The sequence below is a fragment of the Branchiostoma belcheri genome, unplaced genomic scaffold (genome assembly GCF_001625305.1).
Source record: "Branchiostoma belcheri isolate BF01 breed outbred unplaced genomic scaffold, Haploidv18h27 scaffold268, whole genome shotgun sequence".
In the NCBI taxonomy this organism is placed as follows: domain Eukaryota; kingdom Metazoa; phylum Chordata; class Leptocardii; order Amphioxiformes; family Branchiostomatidae; genus Branchiostoma; species Branchiostoma belcheri.
The window spans coordinates 196,563-214,885 of NW_017803874.1; the positions used below are offsets into that span (position 1 = coordinate 196,563).

General features: G+C 43.4%; 1 protein-coding gene across 1 annotated transcript; it reads right to left on the bottom strand.

Moving 5' to 3' along the window:
- Window positions 1-6,336: 6,336 nt before the first annotated feature.
- On the bottom strand, window positions 6,337-6,756 carry LOC109472107 (the record flags this gene model as incomplete). The annotated part of the gene is made up of 1 exon (XM_019771683.1): window positions 6,337-6,756. A coding segment is annotated over one exon (420 nt), but the record flags the coding sequence as incomplete, so codon positions are not given.
- Window positions 6,757-18,323: the final 11,567 nt, after the last annotated feature.

Sequence of the window (18,323 nt, forward strand, 5' to 3'; positions counted from 1 at the left end):
TGAGACCAGAAGGCTTCAATGCGCCATAATGTACCACTTTCAAACCTAGTAAGGAACGGTGCTGCAGCTGGGCAGTTCATCTTTCTTGGTGCTCTAGCATTCTAAAAAAACACATCAAAATAGCATTCATATTAATAAGGTCCAGATTTATATATGCCGTATCTTAAACAATGTACTAAATGTCCAGGTGGGAGCATCATGGTTCTACTCATCAATCTGACCCTGAAATTATCACACATGACTGGTGCCAGTGGATTAGTTTTACCAATAATTACAGCTCAGTCCATTTTGGCCTGCTTTTCAGGTAATCCTGAGGTGGATACACATATAAATACACAGTACTGAGGAATCCGTTTATCTGGACAGAACGCTCACCTAGCAAATTACAAAGAACACACTTGTCCAGTCAAATTATAGATCATAAATAGAACAGAAGCATAACTTTTGATGGAAAAATTATACAAAAGGTTGGTCGTTATGAAAACATCTGTGCATGCAACTGTTGAACACCGACATTTATGTCGACAGATCATGTAGAAACATTGGTTTCATTCAAGTCTGGAACTGCATCCGAGCATCCTCTGAGCTACAAGAATAGGTCCAAGGAAAATGCTTGCCGGGGCACGAAGTACATTGCTCCGCAACATTTGACCCGGACGAGGAGGGGATACTCAGCCTTTATGTTAATTGTTTTATAATACAGTTGGGATATCCTGAGTGGTTGCCGGTGCACCGTCCTTCAGAGAAACAGTTCTTCTCTGTTGGTTGATGACGCTGTCCTCGTACGACAGATGTTTGTGGTTGCACAGGTGGCTGACGTGCATGCTTGTTGTTAGGCTAGGAAGGTCTGAAGTCAAAAACATCACCCTGTGCGGGCTGACGACTCGCTCATCTCCCTCTGCTGTTTTGACCTTCATTCGGCCGTACCCGTCCCCGCACCTTGTTATGCAGTCCACGTTATGCAGCCTCCTGTCTTCATTGTTACACTGAAAATACATGTCGTCAAAATAAATGGCATCCACTACACTATACTTACAAACAATAGAAAATATGTACAAGTAGACAAGTAGATTTCAAGTAGCATCCACTACTTTATGTCTGTCGCGTCAATAAGTCTACACATCCCCCCTATCGGGGGCCAAGTGTTGCAAAATTACACATATACATAATCGATTTTTCTCTCACACACAACACTGGTAAAAAGGTCTCACACATACAGAAATTTTTCTCTCCCACACAACACTGGTAAAAGAGTCTCACACATACAGAAATTTTTCTCTCCCACACAACATTGGTAAAAAGGTCTCACACATACAGAAATTTTTCTCTCCCACACAACATTGGTAAAAGGGTCTCACACATACAGAAAGTTTTCTCTCCCACACAACACTGGTAAAAAGGATCACACATACGTGGATATATTTCTTCCGCACACAGAGGACCTTTTAAGGTAACATGCTGATAAAAGCATACTTCGTCGTGTTAGCGTACGACCTATGATATTGATGTTATGACAATGATAACAAATGAGTCCCTTTCCATTTATAGCCTCCTTTGCAGGCGTGCATCGGCAGGGTGCAATGGCGTTGTTGTGGGAAGTGATGAGGAGGGCGCTTTTGTATGTTTGGAGATGAGTACTACTGTAGAATGGATAGTCACAGATCTACAAACCTTCTCTGTCACACACAAAAAGAATCACATGTCTACATGACAATCTCCAACAATTACATACACTGTAAATTCGAACTAAAACTATTACAGGAATAGTCACACCACTAGAGAGGAGGTCCCTTCTTATGGTGACAAGATCCGGGCTCGTTACTATGCCAAACTGGTGCAGAAGCTCTTGAAAAACTTTCACAGATTGTCAGATGAAAGCTTCAAGACCTCTTCAAATGGAAGATCTTGTACTACATGGGCTCTGGTGATGAATGCGATGAAGTGGTCTAGCTTTACCCGATCTACCTTCATGCGAGTGTCCATAGATGGTGGCGTGGGTGCCCCCTTCCATGTTGTACTATGTTATTATTACATACAAATATCTCTTCCCATTCTGCCAACAGATCCTGGACGTACCACTTGTTGTTTGGGTCTGTCATTGACTCCATTATGCTATTGGACTTGCCTGGTAGTTTACCCAACATGGAAGACCTGTACGTCTTCCTTCTCCTTGATTCTTCTTTTTGGCTGTCATTTTGCACCAGTATTATCTTCTGTAAGTTCATGCTCTTTGGATGCCTATTCTTCCACATTTAATAGAGACATTTTAAGATATTAACTCACATTTCATCACCATTTTTCAATGGGAAGAGGACCACAGCATCATTTGAGCTGTCTGCAGCAGGACTGTACTGATGCTCCTCCACCATGAAGTCCCCTTCTTCTGCTTCACCCTCCACACCCTGGACTGTCACAGCCACCTTTATCTCAAAACTTGCCTTTTCTGCCTGAAAAAGAATTGTACATTCTGAAACTTTGACATGACAGTCAGCTTTCAACTTAAAAGAACCCTAAAGTTCCAGAAGGGAGACCTATTTTCCAATAGATAATCTGAATAACATGAATAACATAACCCGGCCGACTTTGTGCCAAATTTTGCTTGAGCGACTTGCGCAGCGCATGATTATAAAGTGATCATTTTCCCAAAGGCTGACACATGCCCATTACTTTTGTACTGTGTCACTTCATAAACAATTGGTGATAAGGACAGTCACCAATAATGACAGTTATTGCATTAAAGCCTATCTTATTTCTCACTTGAAGATACATTTTGTACATCACAGTGCATGTATTGGTTCAATAATTTCAGCAATTTTGCTATTAAATGTAGATTTTTTGTACTTTATCATTATACTCCATACTGACCTCTGGTAGGAGGAAGCACAGCATTTCTGGCAGTTTTTCCTTCATAGTAAACTTGATGCGTCTTTCTCCTAAATTTTCAGGAGAAATACTGTCTTATAGATCAAATTACAACATACAATAGGATGTATAGCCACTCAAGATTGTAAGAAGTCATGACTTAGATCTTTTATTCTAAAGATATAGAAGATACAGAAGATAATGCAAATTAGAGCTATGTACTTAAGCTTTAAGTCCGGTGGTAAACATGCATAGAAAGAATGGGAACAGCATGATCATGATGTCCTCAGCCTATTACATGTAATTGTGGACTTTCATTAAACTATGCAGAATGAGGCAAGTAAATTTAATTTCAGTAAATAATGTTACTTGTGAACCATCCACTGTCAAATATCATTATGATAATATTTTCTTGGGGTTCTGGAAGTTATACATAATGTAAAATATGAAAACACATGTAAATAGACATGTAGAGAAAAATACAGTTACCATCATATAGCAGACTGCCAACTTTAACTGGGATACTTTAACTGGGATTTTGACCATCTTCCCAGGCACCTTGTAGCCATATGACTGGGGGGGGGGGTTGCTGGTTAATATCATATTCTGATAGATAGATTTGTCTAGGTCTAGCGGAAGTAACTGCTCTGGTTCTGTAGATACTATTTTTCTTAATCCCAAAATAATGATAATTATTTTGGGTGAAAATGAATAAAAAAAAAACACTCACCCAGAGTCCACGAAAGAGGGTTGCTGCCACTCTCCGCCTGGTCCCCACTCAGGACGCATGGTGTTGGCCGGTGCCACGTGTGTCATGTGTAACAGCACGTGGCGTAGCCCGGCTGGCATGTAGAGTCTGTAGTCACCGGAACAAGAGAGGAAACTGTATATCAGATCAGAAGTAAGTGAAAAATTGTTAGTCAAGTGGGTACTTTCAACTCGTAATAATTATTCGAACTCTGGGCTTTATCAATAATTTCACCACCTTGATATTGAGGTGAAACCCTTCAGTAAACCACTGACTTACCCAGACTATTGTTATGATAGCACATTAGGGAAAAAATCACCTGTGGGGTTTCCGATCCTCTTTTCTACGTCTTTCTTTGTTATTTTGTTGATGGAAACATTTCTTACATGGCTTTAACAGCCTGGTTGTAAAGATATGGGTGATTGTTCCCATGTTGTTTAGAAAATGGAGATCTTTTTTTATTGTAGCATGACATTGTTCTGCGGCTTGGCTATTTACAATACCATTCATCTCAGGAACAAACGTCAATCTTGTTTGAATCTCCGCTCTTTGTTTTGTGTTGGATTCATGTAGCCGATCATACAGGCAGTATCTACTGAACTCGCCAGTTATGGGATGTCTGTAATCCTGGCCTTGTTCAGTAGTTACGCCGTGGAAGGAAATATCATCCCTGTATCAGTGTATCTCCAGCCTGTTCAGCTTCCGACCTCCGAGGTCTTTGTTGTTTGTGATGGCTATGTCTAGGAAATATCCCCCGTGGATTGGAAACCGTAGTGCAGTCGGACTGCCTGTCAAATGTCGTGTCGTGAAGAAGTAGGTGAAGAAGGTGGGCTCGTCCATAGTGTTCGGGCTGGCCGAGTACCCGTTCTTCTGCTTCCAGGGAGAGCCGGGTGGAGCGTCGGCGTTCTCCCGGGCCTCCAGCCAGAAGGACAGTGCTGTGAAGATGCCCTCCCGGAACGACACCTTCTTCCCATCCTCCTCGCCCATCTTGGCACAGACCTCCTCAACTATTCTTCTGACATTGCCGTCTGGAAGGAACCGAGGCAGCAGGGTTTCTGCTGGCCAGGTCTCCTGCTGGGGCTCTGCTTGGGTCATGTATGCAAACACAGGTGGTGAGAGAAAGGGAAAAGTTGCTCCTCTGTTTGCTATGGACACAGCGACAGCCTGCCCAATGATCTTCAACAAGGGGCCCCTTTACGGCGGACCCCTTACAAACTGGTAGCAAAAAGTTGGAGTGCGTGCTTGGGCTTTCGAACAGGCCCCTGCTTGGCGATGTGCATTGTTGGAAAAAAAGAATAATTCTTTGGTCAGACCACCTGCGTCAACGCCTGCCTGCTTTATGCCTTCGGTCAAGTTTCACGGGACATGTACAGGTCCGGTAACGTCCGGATATGTCGTTTTTCATTAAGTCTACTGTAGTCTACTCAACTAGTGAAAACAAACTGATCCCTGGGCGGGTCACTGGGCGATCCAGTCCTTAATTAATATCCTGGCCAGCCTCCGGCGGTAGAGCCTACCCTTCTTGTCCCGTAGTAGTGGGCCGACTTGTTCCAACACTACCCTCTTAGTCAGGTTTGTGTAGTCCTGGTGCTGCATGTGTCGCACATGATACTCTTTCAATGCTGCCTTCAAATGTGAGTTGCCATGTTTTTTGGGGTGTTCGGATAATTGCACTGAGCGGACTTTAACTGCTTAAAATTACGTTCACGTCAGGAGGGTTGGGGTTAGTGGCAGGCCACTGCTGACTTGAGTTGGCAGGGTAGTTGACGGGGGTGCCTGTACGTGGTCTCTCGTACACGTCAGTAGGGTTGGGGTTAGTGGCAGGCCACTGCTGACTTGAGTTGGCAGGGTAGTTGACGGGGGACCGGGGTGCCTGTACGTGGTCTCTCGTACACGTCAGTAGGGTTGGGGTTAGTGGCAGGGTAGTTGACGAAGTATGAATGGAGATCATATGTTCGTATGTACCAATTTCAGGTCATTCGAGCACAGGAGCTGAAAGTATACAGTTTTGGTCTAAAATTAGCAAATTCAAGACAATGGAAGAGATGTATGCCAAAGGTGTGACATGTACAAAGTTTCAGGTCAGTTGGTTGTAATGCATGGGCACAGGTTAGCACAAGAAGTGCTGTAGGGTAATCTCAATCTTCAAGGCTGTTGTGACAGCCTCACTGTCCATAGAATAGGCTGACATGGCCTCACGCCACCACTTGTTGCCTCCACTTTGGAAGCACAGCTTCCCCACCAACACCCTAGTAGACCGTCCATATGTCAGCTTCATCCTGTAACAGGAAGTATCTGAGTCTTAATGAATGGGGATAACATGTTTTGTTGCATGGTGAAGTCCAAGCGATGTCACATTTTCTGATAATGCATGTGTTAGCCGACTTGTCCTAAACCAGCGGGTAGCTGAGCTTTAACTATAGACTAGTGGTTATGATCTGTAGAGGAGCGGTGAAAGCAGGAAAGACAAGCCCTGCAGGATCTAAGTAGCTGTATAGATACAGAAACCTATATAGTTAGCTAGAGGAATGGGAAAGGCCAATGTACAAGAGAGATAGACTATTGTGAAATGTCTTTCTTGATTTTAACTGATCTGGGATCATGATGGATTTTCCTCCACCATGCCATACTAAGTATCATCTATGCAATGTATATCAAGAAAAAATTTAAAAAAAATGATTCTACTGGAGGGCTGGAGCTATGTACATCGGAAGTAGACCTGTGTCTTAACGACGGCGCTTCTTCTTTGGCTGGTCACCGCACTCCCAGCACACGAACTTGGTTACGTCGTCCCCCAAGCCGTAGCATGCCGTGTGGCTCCAACGACCACAGATGACGCAGTTCACGAAAACCTCGTCGCTCTCCTCGTTCACCCCACAGACGCAGGCGATTTCGTCTGTTTCTGGTGCGTCTATTCCGCCACGGTTGGTGGGTGCCAGTCGAGCTGGTCGTCGTGGCTTCGCGCCTTTGGTCTTCCTGGCGCGGGAAGGCACCCGAGGCTGGTGGCTGTCGGCGGTGGTCAACCTTCTCCACGGTCGTTTCCGGTGCAGTGGAGCTGGTCTAGCGCCTTCTGGTAGCTCCCTCTCGGGCACTGGAGTGATGGGCTGAATGTCGTTCTCCTCACAATGTGCCGAGAACACAGCGTATCACAGCTGCAGCCTCTCGCGGTTCCTCAGGAAGATGGCAACCTGGGCTTTCTCTACCTCGCGGTCGGCCCCAGTATGGAATAGTCCGGCGGCCTGAACGTGTTTACATCTGTCCATCCCCGGCCCACGGCAGACGAAGTCGAGGCAGGTGCACTCGCCGGTCCCCACGTTTGCGATGTTGCACCCGTTACGATGGAGCATGCCGGTGTTCCGGGAGATATATATGGGGGCGCCTGGAAATTTGGGGCCACTTCCATATATGGCAGAAGGGGGCCAGAAACATAACATTTTAAGTTGAGATGAATTATAAAGGTTGGCATCGAAAATGCTGTCGTATGTCATCACTTTAATTCACAGGAGGGAAGCCGGGATATTTGGGTACCCCACCATTGGTCATAACAGGGGACCGAAATTTATTAACTGCTAATTTGACATTTTTGAGACACCAACAGAACAAGTCGTGGTAAAAGGTTCGCATCCATGTGTTGTCCTATTTCATCACTTTAATGTCTTTCATAATTTCTTTAATGTTTTTCATTTCAGTTTTTTCTTAACACCCTTTAACACCCTTTACTTACTTACTGCAAACTTGACAAATATGAGACACCGACAGAACATTTTGAGTCGTGTTCAAGGTTTGGCATCCAACATGCTGTCATATTTCATCGCTTTCATAAGATGTGAACCGAAAATCCCGGGAAAGGAACCCGGGATATTTGGGTCCCCCACCAATGGTCATAACATGGGGACCAAAAATCGCGGGAAATTTGGAACCCGGGATATTTGGGTCCCCCACCAATGGTCGTAACATGGGGACCAAAAATCCCGGGAAATTTGGAACCCGGGATATTTCGGTCCCCCATTAGAACTAACATTCTCTTCTCGAAATCACGTTTTTACTGTTTACCTGACACTTCTGAGACATTAACAGAACATTTTGAGTCGCGTTCAAAGGTTCGCACCCAACATAATGTCATATTTCATCACTTTAGTGTCTTTCATAAAGGGGGACCAAAAATCCCGGGAAATTTGGAACCCGGGATATTTGGGTCCCCCCATTAGAACTAACATTCTCTTCTCGAAATCACGTTTTTACTGCTTATCTGACATTTTTGAGACATCAACAGAACATTTTGAGTCGCGTTCAAAGGTTCGCACCCAACATGCTGTCATATTTCATCACTTTAGTGTCTTTCATAAAGGGGGACCAAAAATCCCGGGAAATTTGGAACTCGGGATATTTGGGTCCCCCCATTAGAACTAACATTCTCTTCAAAAATGTCAGATAAGCAGTAAAAAGTGATTTTGAGTAGAGAATGTTAGTTCTAATGGGGGGACCCAAATATCCCGGGTCCAAAATTTCCCGGGATTTTTGGTCCCCCTCATGAAAGACACTAAAGTTACGAATTAGGACAATACATGGATGCCAACCTTTGAACACGACTCAAAATGTTCTGTTAGTGTCTCAAAAGTGCCAAGTTAGCAGTAAATAAATTGATTTTGACAAGATATTAGCAGTTCTAATGAGGGGGACCCAAATATCCCGGGTTCCAAATTTCCTGGGATTTTTGGTCCCCCTTTATGAAAGACACTAAAGTAATGAAATATGACAGCATGTTGGGTGCGAACCTTTGAACGCGACTCAAAATGTTCTGTTGATGTCTCAAAAATGTCAGGTAAACAGTAAAAACGTGATTTCGAGAAGAGAATGTTAGTTCTAATGGGGGGACCCAAATATCCCGGGTTCCAAATTTCCCGGGATTTTCGGTCCCCCTTTATGAAAGACACTAAAGTGATGAAATATGACATTATGTTGGATGCGAACCTTTAACCACGACTCAAAATGTTCTGTTGATGTCTCAAAAGTGTCAGGTAAACAGTAAAAACGTGATTTCGAGAAGAGAATGTTAGTTCTAATGGGGGGACCCCAAATATCCCAGGTTCCAAATTTCCCGGGATTTTTGGTCCCCCCTTATGAAATACACTAAAGTGATAAAATATGACAGTATGTCGGGTGCGAACCTTTTACCACGACTTAAAATGTTCTGTTGGTGTCTCAAAAATGTCAAATTAGCAGTTAATAAATTTCGGTCCCCTGTTATGACCAATGGTGGGGTACCCAAATATCCCGGCTTCCTTTCCTGTGAATTAAAGTGATGACATACGACAGCATTTTCGATGCCAACCTTTATAATTGATCTCAACTTAAAATGTTATGTTACTGGCTGAAAGTTTAGCAGCAAGTACAATGTAAAGTGATGTTGAGAAGAGATTGTCAATTCAAATGGGGGTACCCAAATATCACGGCTTCCTTTCCCGGGATAATTAGTCTCCCCTTATAAAAGACACTAAAGGGATGAAAAACGACAACACGATCTTTGAAAATAACTCAAATATTATGTTGCTGGCTCAAAGTTGCTAGCTTAGCGGTAAGCTAGCGGGTCCCTTGAATTCCTTTTTGAACGAATACTATAGAACATTTGATGAGAAAAGACAACGTGTACAATGGTTACTGTTTTATTATGAAATATACTGCTAGATGAATCTAACATAATTGGCATTGAATGAAAGACACGACATTGTTGCTTTGGGCCTTCGTAGTTTTTAGGCCACGCCCCCTTCCGCCATATATGGAAGTGGCCCCAAATTTCCCGGCGCCCCCATATCTCCCGGAACACCGGCCCCCACCGCGTGAGTTTCCGGGCTAACCGTCGATGCTCGTACCATGTAGGTAATTATTGTACTTACTTTTACATGGAAACAAAAGCATGGCGTGTAGCAAAAAACCTGAGTGAGTTATGGTAGAAACTTATGTCGAACCGAAACAATATATCCGTGTGTCCACTGTTCTCGACTTTTTTTTTACCCTTCCCACTGTGGAATCTCAAAATGCCTCTACACTATACAAAATACACTCCTGTTGTGTAATTTGGGGGATGTTGAAGTCTCTATTTGCCAGACAAGGTTTTTGAGGAGTCTGAGATCAAAACCAGCGCAAATCTTTCTTCAACGTAAAGCACGCACCATTTTAACCGCATCAAAACGTAAACAACTTGTATGGTCCCGTTCAAGTGTAACATGCCCGTACCTAGGAAACTTGCGCTTGCTGGATCATGACCAGTAAAATGGAAAATGGTAAACACAGTAAAATGGATATCCCTAATTTAGTGGGGGCCCGCAAGCCCTTTTCCGTTGAGCTTAATCGGTGGTTTTAATTGTACGCAGAGCGTAGACGAATCGTAATTTATCGTAAAACGTGATCGATCATGGCCTTTTTCTACCTTCATTGAAGGTAAGAAATGCTCAAACTTTTATTTCACTTTGAGTACACGAGTACTCTTCTTCTCTTCTTTTTTTATGAAATGTTTCATTCTATGGATTGTGATTTTTAAAAGATATATTCAGGGAGGATCGATATGAAATATGTAAGGTTTGCTCGCAAATCTTGTGTTGAACGGCGTTCTCTAAAACCCCCAAACAAGCCTCTTGGCTTTTTGCAATGCTCTACCGAATACCCCCTCCAGACCGATCGTATCAATTCACCGCCATAAAGTAGTGCGAGGCAAACAGGACACGATTGTTGTATGAAATATGCCAAATATGTTGTTAATAGGACACATAACACATACTAATATGAAAAGTCTTCACCTTGGTGCGGTAGATTCTATTTTTGCATTTTATTAGTCATAATGTGACCCTCCAGATGTAGGAGCGGATGGATATTATTTGGATCCGGCGATCGCCCCCAGATTGTAGCGTCAGTGCAGGGCGGCCATTGTGAGGTAAGGATGGGCGTTCGCTTGTCTGAGAATTTTTCCTCGAAAACATGCAGTTGTGGCGTAGAATAGCTGTTTCAGGGCGTGGTTAGGTTTGTAGTTGTTACTGGTGATGGCCGTTCTTTTCGTAAAGGTCACCTTCGGTGTTCATATCAAGGAATAATTCGTGGCGTGGTAAACACATTTTTCGGTACAACAAAATTCTCGCTAACGCTTGAAAAGTAGCCTTTGTTACCCTTTGTCCTACTGGACAATGTGGCTGAGATGTATTTGTGGATATGTGTGATATGATTAGTGCGTGCACACGCCAGTTTCGGTTGCATTTGGTTCGGTTCTGTGTGTTTACTGAACAAATAAACTATTCAGAGATTCAGACCGTGGACATAAACAACGTACTAGTACCCGTGAAGTACAGCTTGGCCGTTTTGGTGCACAGATGACTCGCTACATACATCAGAATAGCGTGGAGTTTGATTGGAGTCAGACCTGGAGAGCGTGTTTTTTTGTACTGCTTCTATCGTCGTTACAATGAGGTTGAAAACACGTGTAAGTATGCATATCTTTAGTCTAGACCGCGAAGGGTCAGTAGGAATTTATCATATTTGCTCTTGCCCCTAACGCAGTCATCGTTGTACTCACGAAGTAATTTGGGCAATATCCTCGTATTGTTGCGCAAACTGCTGTCGAGTTGCACTTCCCATTCAGCCGCACTCGCTGAAGCTCCTGTTGGGACTTCTCCATGACACCCTGAGTTCTGTTGTCTTTGGATATGTTCTACACCGTTTCATGTAGGATTAATAAAATGGCACTTACAGATTATCTGAAGTGATTTGTGATTACGGAAACCTAACCAACTGTCTCCGAAAAATCACCATCGGCCTCCTTACCTCTCGGTAGACTGTGTTTGGCCCAGGGAGGCCCCGCATGTCCCTATCTCAAAAATAATCATTTAATAAATATTCTCTCATATATTTTATTACAGCATTCTTTGCATAAAATGGCAACACATACCTGCTGAGGTCTTCTTCTTAGTTTCTTGCAATCTGCTGTTGCGTCCAAGTAGTCCTTTGACGTCCCATGTCGTCCAATATCTCATACATCAAACATTCGGAAAACACTATCTTGTTCCCATGATGGTGTGTACAACTTAGACAATGCATATAATATACCCTGCGTGATTCCATGAATGACCACTACTAGTCGTTGTGCTGCAACTTCCCAGAATGCCTTTATAGCTCTAGGGTCGTACGGTATATTATGGCTATATCAGGTTTAGCGTGAGGTGAGTCTCGTCTGTGTAACCGGCCTCTGCATATTCAGCGGCCCTAAAACTAAACAGACGGTCAGCTACAGTTGAAGGCAGGGAAAAGTGGATATTGTTGTGTTCCATTCCATTCTTCTTTGCCAGACTGTCCGGCAAGTCTCAGTAGACCCAGGCCATGTGTGTTGTGTAGATGGCCACATTAGGGTCCTCACGGTAAAGCTTCTGCAGGGCCGGGCGGGTTTCCTCCTATCACCTCATATGAGTACTGATGGAGGTTCCTCCTGCTGAACTTCTCCGGCGCCAACCCGTGCACATGGACAGCCAGGATCGTGTAGGGCCTGTCCGGGCAGCTCTTAAACCTGGCGGCTAGAGTCTCCACATGGCCTACGTCTGGATAACGACAGAGTCGCTTCCAGCTGGGCGCCACTATGTTAGCCACTGGGCTCATGTGCTCCCCTATGAGCAACATACTATGGTCCGGTTAGTCAACATACATATGTCACTACAGGTCATGTTTTTGAGCATTGTGCATAGTTGAAGATGATACATACTTGTGTACATGTCGTACCATAAATAAACTCCGTCTTTCAGAATCAATAATAAAATTCAATGCCTACTGATATGAAAGTAATTACCAGTGACTTGTGTAAAATTTGTCCGCTTTCAAATTGATTACATTCAACCGAACTTACCAACAAGATGCCGCTTGATGACATCGTTGTCTGACTTTTACGAACTGGATGTCCCATCTGTGGATATGAACAGTATGACTTCCTTTATGATCAAATCTCGCTTCAATGTGTGTGAGTGTGTTCGTCCATGTGTGTATATTTTCCGTGTACTTTTTTTGAGTGTGTGAGTGTGTTAGCGTTTGTGTTGTGTCTCTTAGCTCTAATCGGTAACTGCTCGCTTTGGAAATCATTGAAAAGACTCAAATTTAGTTTTTCAGAGCTCTATCGAATACTCGACGTTTCTCAGGAGTTTGTAAAGCATGTGAGAGTAAGTGGACGTCCCTGCCCACTGAACTTAGTTTTCAAGATTCTCAGCCAAGTGGAATAGAAACCATGCCAGGCATGCTGACAAATGTACAAGTTTTTCTCCGAAAACATGACAGCAAATGGGGAAAATTCAAACATACACGACATTCACCTGAACATACAATAACAATATCGCAAACGTGTAATAGACAAACAGCAGCATACATTCTGTAATGCCATACTCTCTAAAATGCAGTTACGTTATACAGTTTTAAACTTCGAAAATGCTTTCGAAGCAACAGAAGTTACACCATAGCTTGGTATCGATTTGCATTTTCGACGTGCCAGTGTGTCACCACTTACTTTCTCTTTTTTGAGGACCTGGACAGCATGCTGTCTACCTTCTCTTGCAAGCTGTCTACCTTCTCTTGCAAGCTGTCTACCTTCTCTTGCAAGTTGTCTACCTTCTCTTGCACTGGCGTCAGGCATTCCTTCATGATGCGCTGTAATGAATTTAAAGCATAACAAGTCTTTAAACTAACCTCTTGGTTTCAAAACCTATCAAATGAAAAAAAAAAGTGAACAGGTCACATCACCAGTGATTGGAAGACCAATTTGCATTCGTTCAAAAACTTGCAAGTTGGGGACATTATATTATGTCCTTGGGCAAACTCAGAAAAAGATGGACGGGGAATCCCGCCCGATGCATTTCCGCGTCTGCTGGATGATGAACCGCAGCGGGTGATATTCTCAACGAGCCCGTGGTGTATTCTAAATAAACTCGACACCTCAACGCCTCATTTAAAATGTGCTATGTGCCCATAGCACCATATCGGTCTGGAATACTGAGGTTGTCTTTACGTTTCTATCTGCATCTAATTCAATCAGGTCATTGTGGAGTGCAATTATCCTTCCGACTGATTTGCTTGCATTCTTCCTTGCTTCTTTCAGATCGAATTCGGCTTTTATACGCTCATCGTTTGGAAGCCTGTGATATACCACTTGTTCGAAAGGCACGACCACCATTCTGGAAAAAACTCTATTTGGACAAAAGTTATATTATAAAGTGTCGATTTAACCGTAGGGAATTAACATGAATGTTTATGAACAGTACATGTCAAGCCTGAGACCATGTTAGTCAAAATCTTGGCTGTGTTTGAGTATAATTGTACGCCGAGCTACTAGTATATTCGAAAGGTAAAGAAGGGTTTTGACACAGGCAAGTTTCCTTTAATTGTGAGTACTAAACCTTATGTTGTGGTGATTTTTTGTTTCTATAGCATTGTTTTCATTTCATTTTTATTTATTTATACAGGTTAGCATATCGCCATTTTGGCGCTTTTCAAAGCTCCCTGTGTCATACATACATAACATAACTTAACATAACAAAAGGGTAACTTCAGTCCAGTCCCTCCGTCGGCGTTCGGAGGTCCAGTCCCTCCGGCGGCGTTAAGAGATCCACCAAAGAAACAGAACGGCCACGGGGCATACTGCATACTTGGCGGTACGCGAATGCCATGGAGTCTAGACCATCGTGCTCTCCTGAGGAAAAGAGGAAAGATTTCTGTGGTCAGTTAATTTCCACAGAATGAACACAGTAATGAACACAAAGGCTTATGGCGTAATCAACCATTTCTACATGAGAATTAAACTGTTCCCAACTGAAGAAAAACAACAGGTTTCTGGAACATAGGCGTCCCAGGTCGGGGTCTTCTGAAGTATCACAACATATTCACACGTGAGTACTTTGCGAGAGGATTGAAGGGAGGCCATCATACCAACCTTCGTTCAACCGGGACAAGAACAACAATAATAAACATGTACATTCATGACCTCCCTTTGAGATCTTGATCAGACTTAGCCTGACAAGAACTTATTACATAGACCTGATAGCAGCATGTCAGAAAGTACAGAGCCTGTTTTAAACCAAGAGCCTTCCAAAGCTTAATTCCTTTTCCTTGTTATAGACTGTTTTTGACTTGCTACACTTTCTAACTTTCTCTTTCTATTACGCTGTTGCCCTTTTCCCTTCAAAACAATCTTCAGTGGGTCATTGCTCTTCTTGCTATACTTGTCCAAAAGGGCTCTTCTTGCTATACTTGTCCAAAAGGGCTCTTGATTCCTCTGTAAGAACTGTGTCTGCAAAGACTTGTGGCCTATATTTCTTTAGGACACTTAGTGCCATACGGGCTTCCCTGGTTCCGTTTTTTCCAGCGTTAAAAACTATTCCCACCAGGGAGTAAACTTATCGTTAACTCGTACAGTTTCAATCCACTTCACCAGATCATTCCTCACCGTCACATCATGCTGTTTTACCGCATCATCATTAGCATCAAACTTCCACTCCTTAACAGATGATAGCTGTAGGAATTTGGGGATGAAGGTGGTACAGGAAATGGGTACTTTTGGCTGCTCCTTGGTGGGCCAGAGCTGGGCAGATAGATGGACCTTCCCACCTATCATTTTTGCGACGTATTGATGGGGTCTCGAATGTCCGGATATACATCTCCATCTCTTCCCGGGAGTAGTTGTGGATGCCATAGCCACTGAGGCGGATCTTTTCAAGGCTGTCCGTGAGTTGTTATTGAAAAGAACAATGTGGTGATGAAATGGTTCTTTGAATATGCACTTATCTGCCAAACCAATGAAGAACTTACTTAGGTTTAGAATTGTTTATAAAGCAACAGATGCAATGAATTTTTCAGTCAATACATTTAACAGTTTTGCATTTGTGTCAACCCATGTATTATAATGAAATTTATGCTGTTTTCAATAATGCACTGTCATGTTGGTGAGCTCTACTGGCAGACGGGCCTCACGCCCATGCATGACAAAGTATGGGGTGAACTTGGTAGTAGAGTGCTCACTTGTGTTGAAGGCAAACTTTACCATAGGGAGATAGACATCCCTCTGATTTTCACTTACATAGGCCCTCAAGATATTTCCCAGCGGTCTGTTAAATCGTTCAACCATACCGTCAGATTGAGGATGAAGGTGTTGTACGCATTACCCATTCTCATGAACTTACACAGTTCTGTAATGAGGGTCGACTAAAAGTTACGGCCTTGATCTGTGTGAATCCGCTCTGGGGGCCCATGGACACACACCCGTGGACACACACCCAACCTGAAGACTCGATATGTTGTGTATGAACCCCCGTCACAGGGTCGACAAGGTGACGGCTGTGGTTGACAGTTCGGTGTTGGGCGACATTTGGCAGTTGTTGTACACGTCTATATGCTGCTCATTCGTCGGAGTAGATAGTGGACCCCGGTAGAACACATCTTTTAATTATTGGAAGCCTGGAAGCCAAGTGATGGTCCCTGGAGGCCACTACCTCCATGTAGCCAATGCACGGCCGGACGTCCGTCCTCACAATTCCAAAAACCCAGATTGGCCTCGCCCTGGCGCCACGACGATATTTTGTAAAAACTGAATCATCCATGACTAGTATAGTGTTCTCATCACCTCCCATTGGAATAGGAGGATCGATGACAAGTTTATTTTCACAAACTTGTCTAGTACCCGGCACATTTTGCACAATGTGTGTTTACTGACATAACCGATGGAAAGAAGTTCCTCAGCTACATCTTTATGAGTTAAATAATCCCCTCCACCCATTTTACAATGAATCGCAGGAAAAGTCGCAGGTCAATTTTGGGGAATTCGGCGAATATAGAGTCAGTGCGAACTGAGCGGGATGTACGACACATCGTTACTGTATATCAGTGCGCATGGTCAAACACCTTGCAGCCTGCCGTTTCTGCCCGTGCCTGCACCTGCTAAATCACTAACGATTCAGAATCTTGGAATTAACTCCATAAGAAAGTCTGTCCCTCGCAATTAAATTATCTCACTTACAGAAGGAGTCAGGTGCGAATGTGATGGTCTCAGGAACAGCAGAGCACACTTACCAACAAGCTTATACTACATGTCATAATTTCCTCCACGGAAAATGACGCTCTATAGTAAAACTGCTATAGGGTTCACCTCTCCCAGGAGCAACAGAACATTTGAAGCAGGAGTGTTTGTAGGGGCAGTCGTATTTGAAGCATTGGCCATCTTGTTTGTGGTATCGAAAGCAGAACCCTGTAGGGATGTTCTGGGACATCCTTGGGTTAGAGATGGGAGAGTGGGAAGTTGTGTGGGAGGGGCGCTGTATAGAGCATCTACGTAAATCTGCATATGCGGGATGTCCCAGGGGGTGGCAGGGGACCTCTCCTTGAACTGGCGGATTATATATCTAACACCATACTTCTTTTCAATTCTTTCCCGTTCTGCTCTGTTTTGTGCCTTTGTAGCATACCTGCAATGTTCCTCGTGACTCCTTAAGGGATCCTCCCCTTCAAACCTATCAGAGTTTCTACAGAACGCCTTGAGGCACTTGCTACACCCTTTTGTTGCCATGTGCCCATAAAAACCTGCAGTTTTTCTGACGGCTGGAATGTCACTGGCAATACATAACAGAGCAGCACGGTATAGCTGCTTTCCTACTAAGGAGGTAAACGCCTTGTTAAAGGCTTTGCAGTTCATTTACTAATGGCTTGAGAAAACCATTAATGTGGTGTTTGGGTTCCTGGGGACCTGGAATAATTCCTACCACAATGATGTTTTCCTCTTTAAATCTTTGGTCTCTTAGAAGGTTCATTACGGGCAAATACATGATGCCGATAGACTCTTTGATGTTCTTGTACGGCTGAAACCAGTCTACTTCTAACATAAGACCTAAGTTACATGGTTAAGCAAGAAATGGTTCACCATTGACAACCTGAAAGTCTTTCCATACTTTGCCCGCCCATTCCCCGTTAAGAGCCGTAAAGACGTCCTTCAGCCAGACTTTAATATTCTGTTCATCATATTTTAGAACCAACTACAGTAGCGTTACAAGTAAGTTTTATTGTAGGTATTGTGTTTGTCATCAGGAGGCCACTTGCCTTTCTTAACAGCTACAATCATTGACAATTGAGACTCCAAAGCCATTTTGTACGGGATGTAATTCGTGTCTCGACACTGATGAAAACTTTACAGACATCATTTCCTTCTACCTTATTACTCTTTTTACTTCGGGGATTTTTTCAACCGGGATGTAGCCCACTATTATCGATACATCTTGTAACTAAGCTATTTTCATTGCATTGTTGTTGTTGTTGTCTCTATTCTTCCGCTCATCTCAGTCGGATGCTAGTCTCATTATTGCATGATGGTCTGCACACTTGCCAGGCTCAAACTCCAACCTGATGGGAACAGCCCTGTTGTGGGCCAGTATTTCTGTTCTTACTTCTTCAAGCGCGTCTTGATAACGTTGCTCTAATGCACATCCCGGTAACTTGGTGAAATGTGTGTAATCCTAGCTATAGATATTATAAAATAATTATAAAAATCCACAAAAGAACACGGTGTCCAAATAGGTTAAACAGTCTGACTACAACAAAATCAGTGCAAACTGCAAGAATTCCTGCCCCCCCCCCTTGAGATATTCCAATGAAACAATGTATGATTTATGAAGAACAACTCTTCTTGGCCTCGTATGTTTTTTATTTCCTGCTTTTC